We start from the raw sequence: 22,081 nt of genomic DNA on the forward strand, positions 1-22,081 counted from the left end.
AGGCCCATTGGACTTGCAAACTTTATATGCCCCAATATAGGGGAATGCCAGGGCCAAAAGAATGGGAATGGGTGGGTAGGGAAGTGGGGGGCGTTATGGGGGACTTTTGGGATAGCATTGGAAATGTAATTGAGGAAAATATGTAATAAAAATATTAAAAATCAAAAAAAAAAGAAAAAAAAAAAAAAAAAGAAAGCCCAAGCATGGAACAGTTAAGTGACTTCCCCAGGTCATCCAGAACTGCGTGCACTGAGGATCAAGCCCAGCTGTTCTGGCTTCTCCCCATGTTTTCATGAGGATTGAAGGAGATGGGCCCAGGATATGCCAGGGTTTCCTCTGTGTCTGGCTCACTGCCAACTCAGGAAAGACATCGATCACCATGGTGGCTATGAGAGTCCTCAGGGAGACTGTTCTCCACTTTTGGGTATAGGATAAGGTGGATCAGACACAGGCCTAAAGAGCAGGCATGCTATTTCTGTCTCCAGCTGGAGACAATAAATACCTGGGAGCAAGGTGATTAACATTAATGTTAAAGTCACTCTGACCCAAAACCTCTCTGACTCAACTAACCTGACCACTAACCACTCAGGTAACACTGGTTCTCACTCTGTGTAAGCAGCACAAAGAAAAAATTGTCATCTGGGTTAAAAAAATGCCAATACAACTTCACTTGGATTCCTGGGTTGGGGACACCTTAGGGAACTGGAAATATACATAATTATAAACACAGGCAGATGGGAAAGGTTGTATTTACTGTGTCCTTATTAGATATGGAACATAGACCTCTGGAGTCATCTTATTAACAAATGAGCAAACTATGACTTAGAGCTGTTGAGTCCTTGGCCAAGGTCATCCAGGCAGGAGAATTTCTGCCTTGAGCATTTGTAATAACTTCATGACTCCTGCCACTTTGCTGCAGCAGGTGAGGGCCCAGGGATAGACTCTAGAGACCCGGGGGTGAGGGTGGGGTGGGTAATCTAGGCTGGGGCTCCAGAGCTGTGTGCTGGACACTTGGCTGGCGACTTCCCATAGACATTCCTTCCTTGGCATGCTAAGAAGGGGAATGCCTAATACTTACGGACATGGCATCTAGGACTTTCAGTGACTTAACCTCAGCTCACCTCTGCAGCCTGGCATTCTGCTTCACCCCTGTACATACTTGTGTTTCCAAACTGGATGGAAGTGACTGACCTATGCCCACCCTACTTCTCCTGATGGGCTGGGATTCTGCCTCCATACTTGTATTTTGAATCTTACCCAGTCTTTCAAGGCCCAGCCCAAAGCTTCCATGAAGCTCTCAGGCTCCAGATGGAATCTGTAGCTTGTTAGAAGGGGATCCTTCCTTGCTCTGGAGGTCATAGCCCCATTATGCACTGTGGACACAGGCTGGTGTGTTTGGCCAGTAGCTACTTCTCCTTCCTCAGGCAGCAGTATGTGGGCTTTCCTTCGGAGGCCATTCTTTCCTACTTCAGCTAAGTATCACAAGGGCTGCTATAAGGTTGGGCCTTCCTGGTTAGTGTTTGAGCAGAACTGGGCAGGTAAAGCAAGGTAGCTAAGTCAGAGGTAGTTGTGGGGCTTCTGCTGCCATTTCTAGAGAAAGGTTTCTTTCACCAACCTTGCTAAACTGATGATCTAAAGCCAGGCACCACTGATGATTTCTTTGCTATTTAATCTGCCTGGGGGTAAATCTAATAGAGAGGGGAGCAGAGGAGGAAGGAAAGGATGAGAGAGAAAAAGGGAGTAGAGGAGGAGATAGGCCATAGTGCTGAAGGCATCTTCAAGAATCTAGTATACCAAGCTGGACAGTGGGAGTGCATAATTAGGAGGCAGAAGCAGATCTTTGTGAGTTTGAGGGCCAGCCTGGTCTGCAGAGTGAGTTCTAGGACAGCCAGGGCTATACAGAGAAACCTTGTCTCAAAAAAAAAAAAAACAAAAAAAAAACAAAAGGAAAAGAGAGAGAGATGGATGGATGGATGGAGGGAAGGAGGGAGAGAGAAAGAGAGAGAAAGGAAAAGAGTGAGAAAGAGAGAGAGAGGAGGAAGAGGAGGAGGAGGAGGAGGAGGGAGAAGAAGAAGAAGAAGCAGAAGAAGAAGAAGAAGAAGAAGAAGAAGAAGAAGAAGAAGAAGAAGAAGAAGAAGAAGAAGAAGAAGAAGAAGAAGAAGAAGAGAAACTAGTATATGTTTGACTTTTCCATATCTGAATCAAACAACTCCAATTGTTGCTTTTAAGTGTGTTGTACTGGGCTTTTGGTAACTCATGACTGATACTCATAGCTCACAGGCGCTTTCCACAAACCCATGGTGTCCTAATTCTTCCTGTCTGTAGCTTGTCTCCCTTATTGAATGTGTCTCCACAGAAGACACCATGTATAATGTAGCTCTACAGCCTCACCACCTCCTGGCTTTGGGTTGGACAAGGGCAGAGGAAGTGTCTGGGATCAGGAAGTGCCAAAATGTTGAGGGCCTTGCTTCCAGTTGCCTTTGGATGTTTGAACATGTATGTGTGGTCACTAGTGTCAAGGCCTGAAGAGGAAGTGTCCAAAGTTGCTGTAAGTCCCTGAGATTGAGTCCTCTTACCTCATAGTTTTTATTTATCTACCATCTCCTCCTATCTCAATTAAACCCATGTAGTAACAGTACTGACTTTGGTCAGGCATTGTGCTAAAGGCTGGGAATGCAGAAGTAATTAAGTCAAAGCCACTGCCCTGAGAAGGGCAGAGAGCAAAACTACCACTGCAAATTGCTTGCTCCTTTGAGTTTCTGTCCTATGATAGGTTTTTTCTTTTCTTTTCTTTTTTTTTTTATTTTCATTTTGTATTGGTTTTGGTTTTGAGATAGTGTCTCTATTTCTGGCTGTCCTGGAAAGTACTATATAGACCAAGCTGGCCTTAAACTCACAGAGATGCCTCTGCCTCTCTGCCTCTCTGCCTCTCTGCCTCTCTGCCTCTCTGCCTCTCTGCCTCCCTGCCTCCCTGCCTCCCTGCCTCCCTGCCTCCCTGCCTCTCTGCCTCCCTGCCTCCCTGCCTCCCTGCCTCCCTGCCTCCCTGCCTCCCTGCCTCCCTGCCTCCCTGCCTCCNCCTGCCTCCCTGCCTCCCTGCCTCCCTGCCTCCCTGCCTCCCTGCCTCCCTGCCTCCCTGCCTCCCTGCCTCCCTGCCTCTCTCTTGCCTCTCTTGCCTCTCTTGCCTCTCTTGCCTCTCTTGCCTCTCTTGCCTCTCTTGCCTTTCTGCCTCTGCCTCTGCCTCTGCTGAGTGCTGGGGTCAAAAAGGCATGTGCCATGCCTGGCGAGGGGAAGGAAGTCTAATGTCATAGTCCATCCCAAGATGTCTGTTAGTTCTTTGTGCATAGTGAGAGCTCAGTAAATGTTAGGAAGCATTCTCATTATTAAAACTTAAAACATACACATACACTATATATAATTATAAATAGTGGTAGCCCGTGTAAAACAGAGCAGTCTGATGGTAGTGATGGAGGTGGGAATGATGGCATGGAGCCGGCTACCTCTGAGTTAGAGGTATATGGAAAGAAAGGAAGGAGCCACAGGTGAAGACCACCAGTGCATCATGGGAGACGGAACAACCCAGGAAGGCCTGAAGGTAGGAAGAGGCTGGGAGGGTGGCCACTGTGGCTTCTGTGGCTTCAAATGAATGTGATGAATGGTGATGGTGATGTTGGGGATTCAGGAGAGGATAGTGGGGCAGGCCTTGTGGGATGCAGAAGCCCCAGGAGACCTGATGGGGAGAGGGAGAGAGACACTCACTTGCTAATGTATTCCCCAGTGAGGATGACGCTACAGGTCTGGCATTTGAAACAGCTGACGTGCCACTGCTTGTCCAGTGCCAGAAGTGACTGGCCATGCTTAATCTCCTCTTTGCACCCAGCACAGTCTGAGAAGACAAAAGGAAGAAGGACATCTTGGGTCTGGCCATCATCACCTGCCAAGGGAACCCATCCCTGGATACCATTTTATTCCGCACCCTGCTGCTGCCTCTACCCAGAGACCCTGCCAGGCAGGAAGAAAGGTTACCAGAGCTCTGGCCTGTGGACAAAGGACCGTGGAGTGTCGGGAAGGAAAGTGCTGTCCTGCTGCTCACCATGACCGCCATTTCTGCAAGCTCATGCTCTCTTTCATCACCCTAGAGCCTGTCATATTTGCATCATCTAGGAGCTTGAACACCCACCATTGCAGTCCCCATCTAAGGAATGGAACCCTACCACGACCTCTGCATGGTAAAATTTGAGAAGCCCTGTGTTTGGAGACAGGCTGTATCTTTCCATTCCTTTTTTAGGCAAAGGCTATGGGACGGTTAATCCACTTGGTCAACTTGGTCCAACTGAATTTGGACTCCTACAGGAGGCACACATTTAGATGTGAGGGTATTTATATATGGTTTGAATTGATGGGGGGTGGGAAGATTCTGTCTGCCCTGAGTGTGACTGGCACCACCCTATGGGCTGGGCTGAATCAAAAGGAAACAAGGAGAATGGCAGCTGGCAGAGTGACTGTGTTCTCTTTGAACTGCTGTGATATGAGCACATGCTCCTGCCACAACTGTGACTCACTCCTGACGCCATGCCACCCCTTGGCATGATGGACTATAGTCTCTGAGCCATGAGCCAAAGAGAAACCTTTCCAACTTAGTACTTGACTGCAATAAGGAGAAAAATAACTAGTGACAGGACATACTTGTGTTTTGTGTTAAATCTATCTATCTATCTATCTATCTATCTATCTATCTATCTATCTATCTATCTATCATTGATCTATCTATCTACCTATCTGCCTAGCCTGGTGCTAGGCACAGAGTGGGAACTCAAAGGATATTGGCTGAAGGAAGTCTGAAGAATGACTGGATCTCATAGTGCTCAGGCAAAGGAGTGGATCCCCCATGTTCATCTCTCCCTGGCACACAATGAGAAGAGCCTAAAGAGACTGTCCCAAACCAGACATGTAGTTTTGCTCCCTGTCACTGTTACTCTTGAGCCAGAATTGGACAGAAAACAAGTTGGAGCCCAGTGGTCTGGTCTGCCTATTGTTCAATGAGTGTAGAGCGGGGTGGGTGGGGCAGGAAATGCAGCCAGCATCCAGGGTACTTGGGAAATCCTGGGGATTCGGGCCTTGCTGATCAGATGGCCCACTCCGGAGGAGGAACATGGTCACTGGGGAAAGTTTATCAGAGGTCAAACCTCCTTACTGGCATCACAAGACGGACGTACACTTTGGAGCATGTGAGGGGAAGCTGCATCTAAACTCGGGGGACCTGGCTAGACCACCTTTAATCTGGTCCTGGAAGAGGAGATGGTGTGTCTAAAGGGTGGGACATTTAGAGGGCTGTTGGGAGCATTGGTAGGGTTCTTGAAGTCTGAACACTTGACTGCTGAGCACCCTTCGAACATCCCTTAGCATAAGCTGGGGGAGGAAGGTCTCCAACTACAATGTGCTTTAAGCCTTCAGATAGGCTAGACAGCAAAGAATGCATAGCTTTATCTTTTTTCCTTTCATTTTTCTGGAATCAGTATGTCTCCCTGTAACACTCCCCCTCCCCCCAAACAATGGCTTTGGTAGGTCAGGTGCCTCCTCTCTTTATAAACAGACAGTGTCTGGTCACACTGTCTATGTGGCTCCTCAAGAGGACTTAACCATCACAGAGAGGCTTCAAGTTCTCAGAGCACTTGGTCACGTGTCCCAGGCAGGGCAGGGATCTACCATAGTTTTGACAGGTGGTGCCTGTTTCATGGCTTATTACATGCGAAGGCTCAGCCTTTCCTGAGTCAGCTGTGTCGCGTTTGGCTAGGCATGACTGTCAAGGATGTCTTCTTTCTGTGGAGCCAAGACCTGACTCTGTCACTTTCCTTATTCTTACGTATCAAAGAACAATCTTCTTGTTTCTTCCCTGGCAATCCCTTCAAATAACTAAAGGCAACCGTGGTTTCTTTTCTTCCCCCCCTTAGCCACCATGTCTTGTGCTTCACTTGATGTGCCCATCCACATCCACACAGAAACTCCTTAGTGGCAAACATCATATTAGCTAAGTATGCAACTCTCTGACTCTTCAATGAGGCTTCCTTGGTAGCTGGTTGTTGGTAGAAATGGCCACATTCTAAAAAAGTGCCATTTCTACAGGCTAGAGGGACACACTTGAGATAAATTTAGCACACCGAGCTACAAACAATTAGCAGCCAGTGGGGTGTAGTGGTTGGAGGCTGGGCAGAGAACGGAGTGAGGTGGCTCTGGCAAGTTCCTCTTCTAAACGGCTTCCCTACAACCAGGTCAGTAGAACTGACAGTCACATAAGTGGTTCTTCTATTTGACATTCTTGTATTTTCACACGCATCCTGTGTGTTTGCCAAGTCTCGGATCTGAAGGGAAGCCCTGCTTATTCCTTTTGAGAATTCTGGGATGCCCTCACTTGTGGCTTTTCTATCCGTGTTATTCTGCTGGTCCTCCATTGTCCTGGCTTCCTGTTCCCTGGGACTTCTCCTCCCTCTTCCTTCTCCTTTTGCTCCTGTTCACTGATGGCCACACCTCTCTGGGAGCCCATGGGTCTGGTGCCCTAAACAGGGTTGGGAGAGTCACTCTCCATCCTTGGTATTTCTTTGGGAGCCAGCTGTCCACTCTTCTTGTATGCTTCTCCATTCCAAAATTACAGTCTTCAGCTGGCAGGAAGCATGATGCCCCCACCTGTTCCTCCAAATCTCTCACTTTACTATCAAAGCCCCGAGAGATCCCATGCAGCCATTTTTAGTTTAGTGGGCTACATCATCCATTCTATTTAGGTCAGCAAAAGTAAGTGAGCTTTGTGAAGCGCAGAAAGTTATTCACCTTGCTTTAGGCAACTAGCCTAGGAAGACAGGACCTTATCCAATTAGAAAGACATACTCCTGATATAGGGAGCTAGGGGAATAGCCTCAGAGCCTTAACATCTGTGTTACTTTGGGAAGGTCATTTATAGGCTTTGAGTCTCGGTTTTCTTACTTATAAAACAATTACTCTTATTGCCTTCATAGCTTTGTAATGATTGAGATATCTGTCCATTGTTTGCAATGCCTAACAATAGAATAAATGCTGTCAGTGGTGATGGTGACACATGTGATGGTGGATTAGTAGTGACGGAGGGGTTTGTTAGTGATGGTAACCGCTGTGGTGGTGATGGTTATGGTGGTGACGGTGGTGACAGTGATGAGTCTGGTGGTGATTGTGATGCCTGTGCTAGTAACAGTGACAATTGTGCTGGTGCTGGTGCTGGTGATGTTTGTGCTGGTGACGGTAATGACTGTGGTTGTGCTAATGTTGATGTGGATGGTTCTCCTGCTATTGATTCTTCTTTATGAGATCTATGATCTGGGAGTATTTCTTTTACAGACGATAACATGATTTTTTTTCCTCTTGACAGTTTATGACTATTTTCCTTTGAGTAAATATTATCCTAGCTTTGCCAGAATATATCCACACTACAGGGATGAAACTTCACACTCTTATAGCTAAGAGGAAAAAAAAAACCCAACTAGGTGATTTGTCCTTTTTCTGTCCTCTGGTATGTTTTTCTCCATCTTTCAGTTCTTGCTTTAGTTCTCTCCATTCCTTAGGAGCCCAGGAAGCATCTACTATGCCCTCTAGTCAGGGATCCCTTGCAGAGTCTGCAATCATCTCTGCAGAGGATACTTCAAGGAAATATACTCAGTGGGTGCACGGGTAGATACTTTTATTTCTGAGCTAAGCCAAGGGCCTTTGTTCCCCTGGAAACCGCTCACATGCCCACTTGTTTGTTTTTAACAACTTCTCCCTCATCCTTCTGGATATCCCAATCTGCAAAACTATGGTGGAGGCATGTTAGATATCTCTCTTCTAGAACTTGTTTCTATATTAGGCTTTCACTCGGTAGAGAAAGCCTGTCCTGTTTCTGAGACTTCAGCACACACAGAAACACACAGTGCACCCCAGAGAATTCACAGTGGACTCAGGAATCTTATTCTCCATGTTCCTTTGGTGTGCTTTCTACAGTAAACCTTGGAGTCAGCTAGCCTTGCTCATTGCTGTAATCAAATACCAGAAAGAAGCAATTTAAGGGGGGAAAAAAGGATTCATTTTGGCTCATGGTTTTGAATGTTTCAGCCCATTATGGTAAGCCATTTGCCTCTCCAGCCTAAGGGGCTATGGTGTCCACATTCAGGATGAGTCTTCCCCTTTAGGTAATCCTCTGATCATATTCATCCTAAGGTATGCCTAAACCAATCGTGCTAACCTGATCCCTGAACAGAAACGCTGTGGCTTTTTACAACACTCCTGCGAAGATGATAAGGCATCCCATTAGTTTTTTTTTTTTTTCATAGCTGTATAAATCAAGTGTCAGGGAGGCTATAAGATCACTTTGTCTCCTGCAGCTGGTTTGCAGCCTCCCAACTCCAGCTTGCTTCTGTCTGTTCTTCACATATGCGGCCACTGGTCTCTGAGCTTCCAGGAAGCATAAGCCATGGGGCGAGAACCCTTATCTAGTGTTTTGGTCATAGGGATATGATATCAAGGAGTTATGAAGGATAGTTGTGTGCACACTCAGCCACCTGGGGATGAAACCTGGCCAGAGCAATAGATTGTTCTTGAGTATTGTCAAGGACACTAAAGGAAGAGGCCTTAACATCACATCCTATCCCAGGAACAAATCTGACTTCACGGAAAGGAAGGGCAGGCAAGGCAAGCCCATTCATTGCCTCTCCCATCAGTTCACCACAGCGAGGCAGGCTGTAATGGAGCCCCTGGGAGTTGAGGGCAGCTGACGTGGCTCTCCTCCTTGGTGTGATGCAGCTCCAGCATGCTGACTGTGCTGGTGCCATGCCTGGCGGCATCTGTACCCACACAGTAATGCAGCACAGGATGCTAATGGGTTTTCATTGATTCTCTTGATGGGGCGAGAGCCAGGGTATCATATAACATGAAAGATCATTGGAGCTCAGTGTGGCTCAGGAGACCCAGAGCGCTGGATCTGTGTGTGTTTGTGGGTGCGTGCTGTCCACGGCTCTACAAGGACATCTAAGAACAGTGATTTAAGCATCTTGTCAGTACACACAGTGAGTGGACTGACTTCCGCAGATTAGGACTGCCATAAGGCATACTCTCAACCTTTATGTCCCCCTCCAATATGTGGCTTGATAAAAACGTCCTGTTATTATGGTGTGGTTGATGTCTTTGTCATGCTATTCTCGCCCTAAGAACAGCTAATGAATCACCCAAGTCTCTTGTGTGACCCCTGGATTCCATTCTCCAAGGTTCCAGATGAGCCCAGAAATATGCTCTTTCACATGATGATCCACAAGGCTGACCTAGTGGTCCCGGAAACATGCTCTGTGGGGTTTATTCTTAAAATCACTCCTGACTTCTTGAATGAGTTTCTAGAAATGGAGAACTAGTGGGAACAAAACCCTTGATCAACTCTGCTGCAGTGTTGGTACGTAGAATCAGGAACGCCTCCCCTCTTTGTCCTAGAAAGAACCCTACCAAAGTGGCTCTGGCTATCATTCCCTATAGCCTGTCTTCCCTGCATTGTGTCTGGGCTGTATGCCAACTGGATAATGCTAGGATTCATCCAGGGTGGCAGCCTCCCCTGCTTCCCGCCAGGAGAGGGTACTCAGGAGGACGTGTTCATGGACAGAGCAGTGCCTATGGGGAGGACTTACGGCTTGGTCCACGGATCTTGATCGGCTTGCTGCTGGTCATTGACTGGGAGCACGTCTGACATACACATTCTTTCCCACTGAAGGTCACCTTATCTCCAATAGGGAAAGGCTTCCTGCAAGGGAATGAGAAAGAGAGTCAATGTCTCCTGTTCTAAAGAGTCTGCGGCTCCTGGTGACTGACAGGCATGTGCTTGGGTATTCTATAAGATGCGTAGCTTGTTTCCTAGAGCATCAGACAAGTCAAGTGCTATTCAGAATGACAGACTGAATAAAGCACCCAGAATCCAGGTTCCAGGAACTCGAAGACTTGTTGGGCTACTTACATCATGTGACAGTTGCAAAGTCATACTGTCGCTGTGAGCTTATGCTCCCCAGCTGTAAAGGAGAGGCGACCCACTCCTCACAGAGCTGTTCTGTCATCACAGCTTGTCCTGTCCCCATGTATCAAGGGACCACTCAGGCCCCAAAGTTGCCAATTTCTCCTTTTCACTATCTAGACATCTCTTAAAACCCTCTTCCCAATGAGAAGACTATCAGTACCCAAACATTTCCCCCTTGTCCTGTGTTTGCTGTTTCTCTAGCTGAAGGGTCTCAAGCTCATACATCTGCCTGCCCAACAAAATGATAAACTACATCTAGAGCCCCAGCACTGCCAATGCCGTTTGTTGAGTGGCTGCTTTTGTTCATGCGATGTGCGGTGCTTATCACACACGCTTGGAGCTTAGCACAGAACAAGTGGCCCCACTGTCTTTCTATGAGCAACAGGGAACAGTGGAGGGAAATCTGGGTAGCTATACCCTCACCATCCCGATTTGTTATTTTTTTTACACAGCCATTAGTCGGAAATTCTAACTGGTTACTCTATTTGGCAACTAACCAACCACTGGTTATTTTACAGGGAGAATAATTAATCAATACTTTCTTTTCCAAAATAAAAATGCGCATGTACTCAAATCATATTTTGCTTATGACTTAATCAGAGACGGCCATTAAATTTTAACACACTGGTGGGCGAGGCTGAGGTTTTCTTCAGTTTGATTTCATCTCCTTAATGTGTTGCTTGGCATGCAGCTGACCCAATAGCGCACATTGCCAAATTAACAGACATGTGACTGAGCTGTCTGGCAGGGAAGCGGGCAGAGAGGAACTGTTCTGAGAGGGTGGTTGGATGCCTACCGCAGGGGTGAGAACAAGCATACTGCAGGCCAGCCACTGGATGCAAGTCTCTGTGTGACCCTTATCACACATCTTACTGAAAGCTAGTGAGGTTGCAATGGTCTAACCGCCATTACCCAGGCTTACACAGATGAGGCTACTTGCTGGGGTTATTCTTCCAGCAAGAGACAGTGTTGGGATGATGGAGGAAGGCTATCGATAGACATCCTTATGCTACCCCAAGGATGAGAGTTTGGAAGCCTGGGCCAGAATGATACTTGGCTCCCAGACTGACTTCTGAGAGACAAGATACTCAGTGGCTTTCTTGGAGGCCTTTTGAGAGGAAATGGAACACCAACCATGAGGTTTAGATCCTTACCCTGCCATCACAGGATCAACCAGTGCTTTACATCCCACTGGATGTGATGAGACAAGATCTGGGGGTGACACAGTTTGAAAACCACTGGCCTATCAGAGCAGTCCACCCACTCTCAAGTGTCCAGAAACATCAGATTTCAGCGAAAAGCCTATATGCTCCTGAGCTGCCTGGGAAAGGCCATGTTATTCTCTTCCTTCAGGCTTACCCAAGAGGGCCTGGTCTCTTAGAACACTCACCTGCACAAGCTGCATACGAAGCATTTAGGGTGGTAGGTACGGCCCAGGGCAGATATGACCTCACCCGTGATGAAGTCCCGGCAGCTATCACAGCGGGTGCCATAAAGCTGTTGGTAGTCCTGGGTGCAGATGTACTCCTGGTTCTTGAAGAAGAAGCCAGACTGGGCCAGGCCGCATCCACATACTTGGAGAAACAGGGAAGGGGACAGTGCAGGTTGAGTCCAGGGAGAGTTTGCAAGAAGATCCTTACAAGGGGAAAGGCTGCTGTCTGACTTTGTCATGAGTTGACATGAGATGGTGGCATGTTAGAGCTCATGGGCTTTGGGGTCCCCTGCATTAGAATCATATGGAGCTTATTCAGGGGTGGATGCCTAAGCTTGGTTTGGAATCCCTGAGTCCAGGTCTGGGTTTTCACACTGCCCAGCTGATTCTGATATATAGTCCCTGGGGATCATAGGCATTATGCAGTCCTCTCGATAAACTGAATTTCAAGGCCTTGGGGATCATGGCATGCCACCCAGCTGGTGGTATCATGAAATTGAGAACGAGTCAATCACTAAAATAAAAAATCTCTTGGGAACTCGCTATGTGCTTGACTCTCCCTTAGGTCAAGAGCGGTGTGGAGATTATAGGCTCCGAATCCCCAACAGAAGAGAATAGGTTGGCAACGGGATGGAAAATGTGAGGCTTCTGACTGGTTCGTGCTGCAGCCAGAGGATTGGCCTGTTCCCAGCACGTGATGCAAAATATACAATCCCTGAACTGCAAAAAGCTAAATGGGTCTGCAGAGAGAAGATGCATGCATTATGCGCCATGGACCGTGAGAAAAGTACAGACCATGGGAGAAAGGACATCTTGTCAGCACGGAGGGAGGGATTGAAGCATTGATACCACAGAATGGGACAGAGTACAGGCACAGGGAGTTGCCAGCCACAGTTGCATGGGGTGAGACTGGGGCACAGTGGAGTTTGCAGGGAGTGAAGGGAAGTCACACAGAACAAAATGGTTCCAGCCCACCAGGAGAAAGGCAACAGTCCAGCTTAAGAAGTTCAGGTTTTCCCCATGTGGGATAACTCCTAAGCCATTGGTTGGTTCTGAGGGTGAGGTGAGAGATCCAGCAGGCCATAGAACAATGCAGGCTTTGCCATTACTCCTGGCTGTCCACCAGAACTTGATGGTAACACCCTACTGCAGAAAACAACACATGCTTTGATCCCAGGACTCAGAGAAGACAAGCTGATATTGACTGGGAAGCTTTCTCCAGTGTGGCATTTTATAGAAATAGAGGGTGGGTAAGAGAAAAGCAGGTAGATTTGTAGGTATCTGAACAATTGAATTTATGGAGGAAACAAGCCCCACTAAGGGAATCTGGGGATAAGGTCTCCCAGTAGGAAGTTAATTTATGAAACAAACACATTAAGCTATAGGAAGAAGCTGTTTCTTCCAATGGAAACAAAAGAGTCCAAGAGATAATGAAACCCCAGTATGCATGTGACTGTACTAGTTCAGCTAAAACTAGAGTGGGTCAAAGGAAGGTAACTGGAAAGGCCCTTGGGTCTCGTGTCTAGCCCTGCTTGTCCACACCTATCTGGAGACTGTCTGGTTGCTTGGCTTTTCACACAGTCCATCTCTGGGTGGAAAGAAATGGAAGACTCAAGAGTAGTACAGTACTCAGCAGGTACTCTGATCTTTGGCATGAGTTCCCTGAGGATATGTAGATACAAAAAGCGGCTCTCTCAAGTCTGGGCAATGGTTGGGGAACCAACAGTTTCCAAACCTGTCAGTTTGCAGAACCAGCTTGTAATGGGTGATGTCACCTGAGTAAATACTATTTCATTACAGAGAGTTCTGCAAAAGAAGCCAGGCTGACAGCAGGAGAGCTTTGCAGATTCAGGCAAACATGTCTCGCAAGTGTTTGCTCACTTCTGTAGGCAGCAAGCTTAACAGACAGTGGGGGATGGAGTGATCTTGGAACTAGATCACTGGGCTCTCGTCTCATTCCTGCCACTAAATCTTTGGAAGACCTTGAACTTGGCTCTCTCCTCTCTGGGGCCTCAATTTACACTAAGGAGGCTGAACTTTTAGAACTGACCTCCTGTGGGCCCAGGAGAAGAACTTGGGGTTGCCATGCGTCTGAGCATTTTGAAGTCAGTATGAAGTCTTGCTGGGTTAGGGGAAGGCAGGATGGATGGTGGGGACAGTGGTGACAAGAGGCCAGGAAGGTCTCAGCTTTCAGGCACCATGGAAATTCATCCTCTTAAACAATACCTGGCCTTGGGAGCAGGCAGAGACAGAGCACAGGCTGTTCTGGGCATGCAGGTGGTGGATCAATTGCTTCATGGAATCAGTTGGGTCATGGCCTACTACCTCATTGGAAACAGCTCCTGTTTTTTCCCTTTTCTTTTTCTCCTTTGTTTTCTCTGCCAACTCCACCTCTAGAATCATCTCTCCCAGTGGAGAGAACCAGGAGGCCATGAGAAAACTTGGAACAATCAGTTCCTTCATTTCCTCCAAGGAGCTAGAGGAGGAAGTTTCTGGTGGGAAGGATGTAAAAGTTGATAAGAATCAAATGGAGTCCTGGAAATACAGTAGGGAGCCCGGGATGGGAGGCTAGCAAGGGGCGAACAGGAGCAGGATAGCAGATGCATAGGAGACCCAGCAGAGCCTCACACACAGGGCATATGCTACATGAGGGACTAGTAAGAGTGAGCATATATGGGTAGCCATGATGCATACATACACACATATGTAAAATTCCAATGATTAAGACAACAAGAACTTGCTGGGCAGCGGTGGCACATGCCTTTAATCCCAGTGCTTGGGAGGCAGAGGCAGAGGCAGGCGGATCTCTGAGTTCAAGGCCAGCCTGGTCTACAGAGTGAGTTCCAGGACGGCCAGGGTTATACAGAGAAACCCTGTCTTGAAAAACCAAACCAAACCAGACCAGACCAGACCAGACCAGACCAGACCAGACCAGACCAGACCAGACCAAACCACCAAGACAACAAGAACTTGGAAGATGGGTGACTCAGTGGTTAAAGCTACTACATAAGGTCTTGATACTTGGGACTTATATAAAGCCAGACTGGTGGTGCACACTTATAAACCCAGCATTCTTCATACACATGCACTAATGTGCACACACACACACACACACACACACACACACATCACCTTTGTATAAATGCATACACATAAGCACGCATACACACTTGCACTACTTGCAGAGTCCCTCATACACGCATGCACGCATACATACTCAAAGATTAAAAACAAAAGCAATGCAGATCATATGTCTGGGCAGTAAGAAGGATAGATTACACAAACTTAGAACCTCTTGTTGAGAATGCAGATGGATGTTATCTGTGAACACCCTGACTAGAAGTAGGTCTCACACCCCGCCATAGCATGTGCCAAAAAGAAAGGCACCGTTTTGTAGGCTGCTGGGCTTTTGTCTGTGGTCCTTGTCTCAGGTGTCACATGATTCTTAAAAGCCCCCCCTCATTCTCTGAAGCTCCTTTGTAAGGTGAGGGGACTAGCTTGTTACTAAGGAGATATCAGGTGTTCGAGACTAGGATTCTGCCAGAGAACTCGAGACGTTCAAGAGTAGATTTATAAAATTTCAAGATTATTGTTAGAAAGGCCTGGAGCACAATCTAATTTGATATTTAAAATATTTCAATTGTGGGATATTTAACACACAGGAAAATATATCTGTATAGTTTAAAGAATAACAAAATATATGCCCACATGTCTGTACCAAGTTTCTAGGTGCTAGAACTGGGTTTCAAGAACTAGGCTGTCCTCGGCACTTGAGGAGATTGTCTGTGGTTCTCTGATAGTGCCCCCTTCCCACACAGGCCCTGATTGGATGTTTATTATCCTTTCGCTTTTCCTTATAGTTTTATCATTTATGATATATCCAGGCACAGTAGATTATCTAGTATAGGCTGTGTCTGGGGTCGACACTGCTGGACCCTTCGTTGCCTTGCTCAGTTTTTGGGCACTGTGTGTGTAAGATTTGCTGGAGGAGGATGAGGCTACAGGCGCTCTCCCTCCGCTGAGAACCTAAGCTTTAACAAGTGCTACTCTTATAAATATGCTACTGAGAGCATCACTATTACATTCTAGGTTTTTGTCGTTGTTGCAGTTTGTATTTAACGTTCCCACCAGAAGACCCCATAGAGCCACAGTATTGCCAACACTTGGGGAGACCCGACTTGACAATATGACCCATGTGAGACAACATCAGAGTGTGACTCTAAATTTCATTTTCTGATGATTAGTGAATTTGAGAATATTTTCATATTTATGGGCCATTTGTATTTCCTGCATGGAAAAATGTGCTAACATCTTTTACCCATTGAAACCTTTAGTGGTGTTTTTCCTCTCTCAAAACCGAGTCCCTCTCACCGGTTCCTGTTAACACCTGGAACTCCAGTCTTCTCCCCTTTACGTCTTCTGATGAACTCACACCCTCAGTTTTTTATGGTTAGGTTTATCTTTGGTTTCTCTGTGACTTGAATGCTCTGTGTTACATTTAAGAAATGATTCTTTACTCCGTCCGACATCCGAAAAGGATGTCTTGAGGTTGTTTTCTAGAAGTTTAGTTGTATGGCTTTTCATATGGCTGCTGTCCCACCCATCTGGAATTGTCATTAGTGAGGGACATACAGTAGGGATGTAATTTCCCCCACATGGACAGTTAATCACATGTCTGTGTTGTTTATGAAGCAGCTTAATTGTTCTCCACTGGCCAGCAACAGACCAGGTTCCTCATGTGCCTTTCTTCTGGTTCCATATGCAGCTCTACTGGCCTGATTACCCATCCTTATTCCAATAACTTAATAATGTACACACTAACAACAGGTGGGGATATAGTTACTAGAATAGGCCCTTGGCTTTGCCCTTGTTCTTCAGGGTCATGGACAGGCACAGACTCTTTGCTAAGAATTCAATTTTAACAGACTCCTAATTTTCCATGGGAAACTTTATGCACTAGAATTTCTTTGCATTCATAGTTCATCCAGTATAGCACTGCCATCTTAAATTTATTTTTAGTTGTATTTATTTTATTCCCTGTGTATGAATGTCTTTGCCTGTATGTATGTCTGTGCACTATGTGCATGCCTGGTGCCCTCAGAGATCAAACAAGGACATAAAACCCCATGGAACTGGAGTTACAGATGTTTGTGCGCTACCATGTAGGTGCCAGGAACAAGATTCTGGTCCTCTGCAAGAGCAATCAAATGCTCTTAACCTCTGAGCCATCTCTCCAGCCCCACACTGCCATCTTTTTCATGCCTAGCTCTTTAACTTAGATGAATATATATATTTCCTATGATGTCTTACAAACTTAGAATTTTTCTAATTTTTGACAAAAAATCTTGTGCAAGTTTGTAAGATTGATATTTTCTCCCTTGGTCACTCTGTCTCAAAAACCTTGTACAATGTAGATAAACACTCTACTGCTGAGCTAAAGTCCTGGCCCTCCCCTGTCTTTTTTTTTTTTTTTTTTTTTTTGATAGAGTCTCATTAGGTTGCCCAGGCTTGCCTTAAACTTGCTTGTTAGATAAGGCAGGCCTTAAATGCTGCTCTTCCCACTTCTACCTCCCGGGTACAGGCAGTAGAAAAGGCGTGGAGCAGCATACCTGGCTCATGATTTCCTTCTTGGTATTCCTATCTCAAAAGGCATCTCTAAAGTATTAGAACCCTTTAGAAGAATAACCACAATAACCTAGTCGTTAAAAGTAATAACTACAAAGGCAGCATCTGGGCTATTCCATTTTCCCCAATTACCTCTTCATCATTCTCCATTTTGGTGATTGGCTGTTCAATTCAAGGTTTTTCAAGGTCCACACAAGCACAATGGATCTTGTTATCTTCAAAGTCCTCTTCCCTCCCATCCTTCTGTTTGTAATGCATTTCCTGAAGAAATTGGGTCACCTGCCCTCTAAAGTTCTTTAGAGTTTGATTTTTTTCCTCTGGCTGTACCTTGTGGCGCTCACTAACCTGCCCCCTTCTTACACTTCTGTGGCTTGACAGTTAAGTCTAGAAGTGCCAGTGGATGTACATTGTCCTTTTATGGTTTAGGGTGGGGATGTGGTAGAATAAATCATTGATGAACACAGTCTGGGTGGGAAGAATTGGCCATCGATGAGCTCAGTCTGGGCACATCACTTCACTTGGGGGAGGGCGTTGCAAACTTAAGAGAGTCTACTTCCCCAGTTCTTTGCTGATGAACCCCCTTTCTTTTGCCGAAGAGTTTTAACTGAAGATCCAGTGGTTTAATTGGGGAGCTACAGGACCACTCAGCTTTTCACATTTTTTTTGAGTAAGTTTTGGTCTGTTTCATTTTGACATGATCAATTTTTGTTTAACTCAAGTTTAAAATCTATTATACTGACACTGTTGATAATGTTGTTTTCACTATAACCATATGTTATAACTATATATATACATGTATATATATGTATATGTGTATATATATGTATACTTATGTATGATATATAGCTATGTATATATAACTACAATGTTATGTTTTCGCTTGTAGTATCTTTCTGTTTTAACTTTTCCACCATCCATTTGCATATCTCTTCTCTTTATTTAAATGATTTTTTTCAATCACTCGAATCACCTTTTGCTTTGTTCATCTGTCTGCTGTAATTTTTTTTGGATGGTATCTACTATTCCTTTCCCCCTGTTTTCCTCACATTCATTTGCTGTTTAAACTTCTAGATATGGGTGGGTATTTGGCTCACTAATGTTCAAACTTCTTCTCTGTTGTCATTATTAAGGCTATTCAGCATTTCCTGAGACTCACTTAACATTTTCCAACATATTTCACACATCATTTCCTTATCTCCCATCACTGCTAAGCATCTTCTATTTTCCATTAAGATTTTTTTTCTAGTGATTTCATCTTACATCTCATCTTTCCCATCTTTGGGCTGCTTTCCTTCTGCCTACAGAACATATTCCAAAATTTCATCTACTGAGGGTCTGTTGAAACAAAAATTCAGTCTTCTTTTCTCGAAGTGTTCTTCGAGCAGTTTCAACAACATACGATTCACACAATATAAAATTCAACTACTTAAACATGTATAACTCATCCATATTTAGTATACTTTAGCATACTTGGTATTTTCATTGTATCCAAAATATACAATAAACCCATTAAAGTCAGTCCCTACATTTCTTCAACCTCTTCCAGCTGCACGGAACCACTAATCTTGCTTATTCTGAGCAGTTCATATACATGGACCCAAACACGTATTTGTGATGTGTTTCCTGTGTGTTTCAAGGTTCATCTCCATTAGAGAATGTATTTCACAGAAAGCTATTGCTCAATAATATTCTATTGTATAGACAAAGGGTGTTTTATTTATCAGCTCATCAGTTGATGGATATTTGATGTTCCCCCTTTCAACCACTATAAGAGTACTACTATGAACATTCACGTATGTTTTGTGTGAAATTGTTTTCATGACTCTTTTTGTGTACATGTATATGCATTTGTGTATGTGGAAGATATAGGTACCTGCATGCATGGCACACGTATGGAGGTCAAAGGACAACCTTGGCTGTCAGTCCTTAGGTGCCTTCTAACTTTTGTTTGGCCTGTGGCTCTTCCACACAGCAGGCCAACTGGTCATAAGTTCCTATGAATCTGCTTGTCTCCACTTCCTGTCTCATGACCCCTTGGATCAGCTCTGCATCTCACATGGGTTTTGGGGATCCAGGCTTTTATTATTGTCAACCCTCTCCTCAAACTGCTTTCATTTTTCTTGAAATGAAACCCACTGAGGAACGGCAGTTGTAGTTCTATGCTTAACCTTCTGAGAAACTGCCAGGCAGTCTCTGAAACAGATGACTGTTTTTATTCCTACGCACAGACAAGGGTCCCGACATCTCTACATCCTCAACACTTATATTAGGCATTTCTAATTTTAGCCATCCTTATGTATGGGACCTTGGCATTGTGGTTGATTGGATGTCTTTGAATTCTAATAATATTGAACATTTTTATGTGTCTATGGGATGTCTGTATAATTATTTGAAGAAATGTCATTATAGATCCTTCATCCATTTTGAAAGTGGGTTATTGAAATTTGTTACATTCTAAGAATTCCTTACAAAGCTTGGACCCAGTGTTTGGTTAGTATCTGATGAGAAAATGTTTTCTTCTATTTCGGGTGTTACCTGTTCACATTCTTAAGGTTGTATTTTGGCCAGGCATGGTAGCATACTCCTTATTGTTAGCTCTTGGGAGGCAGAGGCAGGTGAATCTCTGTGAGTTTGAGGTCAGCCTGGTTTATACAGTGTGTTATAGGCTACCCAGAACTACATAATGAGAACTGGTCTCAAAACATATTCAAGTGTATTTTTATAGCATAAAATGATGAAGCTTTGATGATGTTTAATTTGCCTACTTTTCCTTTGCCGAGTGTCCTTTTATATTTTCTGAGAAGCCTGTGCCATGCTCAAGGACACAAAGATCTAGTCATCTATTTTCTCTTTAAAATTTTACAGTTTCACTCATATGTTTGTCTTTGAACCATTTTGAGTTAATAATTTTTATGTGTTTGTAAGAAACAATCTATTTTCTGTCTTTTTAAAAATTTCCTTTTGCCTGTGAATATCCAGTTTTCCTGGAACCACTTATAGAAAAGACTGTTCTTTTTTTCTTTCTTTCTCTTTCTCTATTGAATTATCCTGGCACCCTTGTTGAAAATCAACTGGCCATCAATATAAGGGTTTATTTCTGGACACTTGATTCTATTCTATTGATTGGTATGTCAATTCATGTGCTATGCTAGCAGCTCAGCTTTGTACTAAGTCTTTAACGTGAGAAGTGTTGGATCCTTGATGTTATTTTTCATCGCTTGCTCTTTGTAATTTGATATGGATTTTATGGAGTGATTTATGCCATCTCAAAAAACATATGTTGAAGCCTTGGCCTCCATTGCTGATGGTATTTGGGGATGGCTGTCATAAGGTAATTAGGTTTAGATTTGGATGAGGTCTTGTGGGTAGAGTTTTGTATGCAGTGGCATTATTAGTTCCCTTATAAGGAGTTCTCTCTCCCTGCCCTTCCCCATTTTCTCTCTACCATGTGAACACTATTGATACTGTGTGCCACTACACTAGATATCATTTATAATTCTTATGTTTTGTTATATTTATTTGTATATATTTACTATCATAAATAGTTTTATAAAAAAGTTTATTTATTTATTTATTTATTTATTTATTTATTTATTTAGTGTGTGTGTGTGTGTGTGTGTGTGTGTGATGTAGTTCATGTGTGAAGGTCAGGGGACAACCAGTAGGAATCAATTCTCTCTTTCCACCATGCAGGTTCCTCGGATTGAACTCAAAGACTGACAGATTTGTCTGCAAGCACCTTTACCCACGGAGCCATCTCAGCAGCCCCTTGTGACTGTTTCCTCAGTTTTATTTTATCGTTAGCGTTGCTGGGAATTGGACCCAGAACCTTGTGTATAGCAGGCAAGTGTTCTGCCACTGAACTGCTACCTCTCTAGCTCTCTTATCTTTCCTTTCAGAGCGCTCATCGCCGGTGCATAAACGCACAAATGGTTTTGGAATGTTGATCTTGTGTTTTATTTTCCCAGTTCTGATTGTTTTTTTTTCCATGCATTACATAGGTTTGGCTATACATACGATCATCTTATCTGCCGTGGGTACCCTTTCCATCCTTTCTTCTCAGCTTGTATACTTTTTATTTAATTTTCTTGCCTAACCCAATAAATCATTAAACAGAAGTGGTGAGATCAGACATCCCCAGCTTGTTCTGTCTCTTAGAGGGAAATATTCAGTCTTTTACCAGTAAGTATGGTGTTATATGGGGAGGAGGGGGTTGCCTTTTTTCTTGAAAAGTGGTTTTGTTGATTACATAATCCTACTTTGACAATTTTTTTCCCTTTACCAGTACATGAAAGAGCATCCTACTGTTTTTGGCTTGTTTGTTGCTATTAGACTGTCAACTGTCAGCCTATTTACCAATTCGTATGCAGATGATCTGTCTTTTATTTCTGGTTACTCTTGAGATTATCTCTTTATCATCTAAGATCTGAGGTTTCACTCTGACGTATGTAGGCTACTTTTTTTATATTTTCCTGAAGGGTTTTATTATACAGTTATTAGATAGCAAATATTCTAATTACTATATTAGGTAATGTGTATTCTAATACGCACTCTGCTCTCTCCACTGTTTCTGTCACCTCTGTCCTCTATGGCTTGTGAGTTTGTCTCTGAGTTACTCATTTTTCTATGTTAATTCTTTGAGGTCTGGAATAGAGCTGAGTTCCTTCCAAAAGGATTATCATTGGCTTTTACTATTTGTCAAGTGTGAAACGTTGCTTTCAATCTCTGACTGTGGAAAACACTTGAACTGATCTGAAATGGAGTCAAGAGGGAAGCGACTGGACATTCCTTGCTCTCCTATTTACCAGGCCATCCAAACCATCCGAGAGCAGCACTAGGGGCTGAGGGAACACTTCAGAGTTGACCCCTACCCTGACCAGAAGGCTGGCAAGATCCTGGCCACCAAACTCAACTTCGTGGAGCAAGTCGAGATCTGGTTCAAATGCTGCAGGAACAAGCAGAAGGACACCGTGACTGAG

General features: G+C 44.5%; 1 protein-coding gene across 5 annotated transcripts in view; it reads right to left on the reverse strand.

Moving 5' to 3' along the window:
- Ablim3 (actin binding LIM protein family member 3) overlaps positions 1-22,081 on the reverse strand; it is a 119,301-nt gene that overhangs the window by 49,493 nt on the left and 47,727 nt on the right. For all 5 annotated transcript variants that reach the window (XM_029471982.1, XM_021150362.2, XM_021150359.2 and 2 more), the window contains 3 exons: positions 11,436-11,619; positions 9,666-9,778; positions 3,757-3,883 (listed from right to left, as the gene is read on the reverse strand). In XM_029471982.1, the coding sequence (XP_029327842.1) occupies positions 3,757-3,883; positions 9,666-9,778; positions 11,436-11,619 (424 nt within the window). The remainder of the gene's footprint in view (positions 1-3,756; positions 3,884-9,665; positions 9,779-11,435; positions 11,620-22,081) is intronic.

The sequence above is a fragment of the Mus caroli genome, chromosome 18 (genome assembly GCF_900094665.2).
Source record: "Mus caroli chromosome 18, CAROLI_EIJ_v1.1, whole genome shotgun sequence".
Classification (NCBI taxonomy): Eukaryota; Metazoa; Chordata; class Mammalia; order Rodentia; family Muridae; genus Mus; species Mus caroli.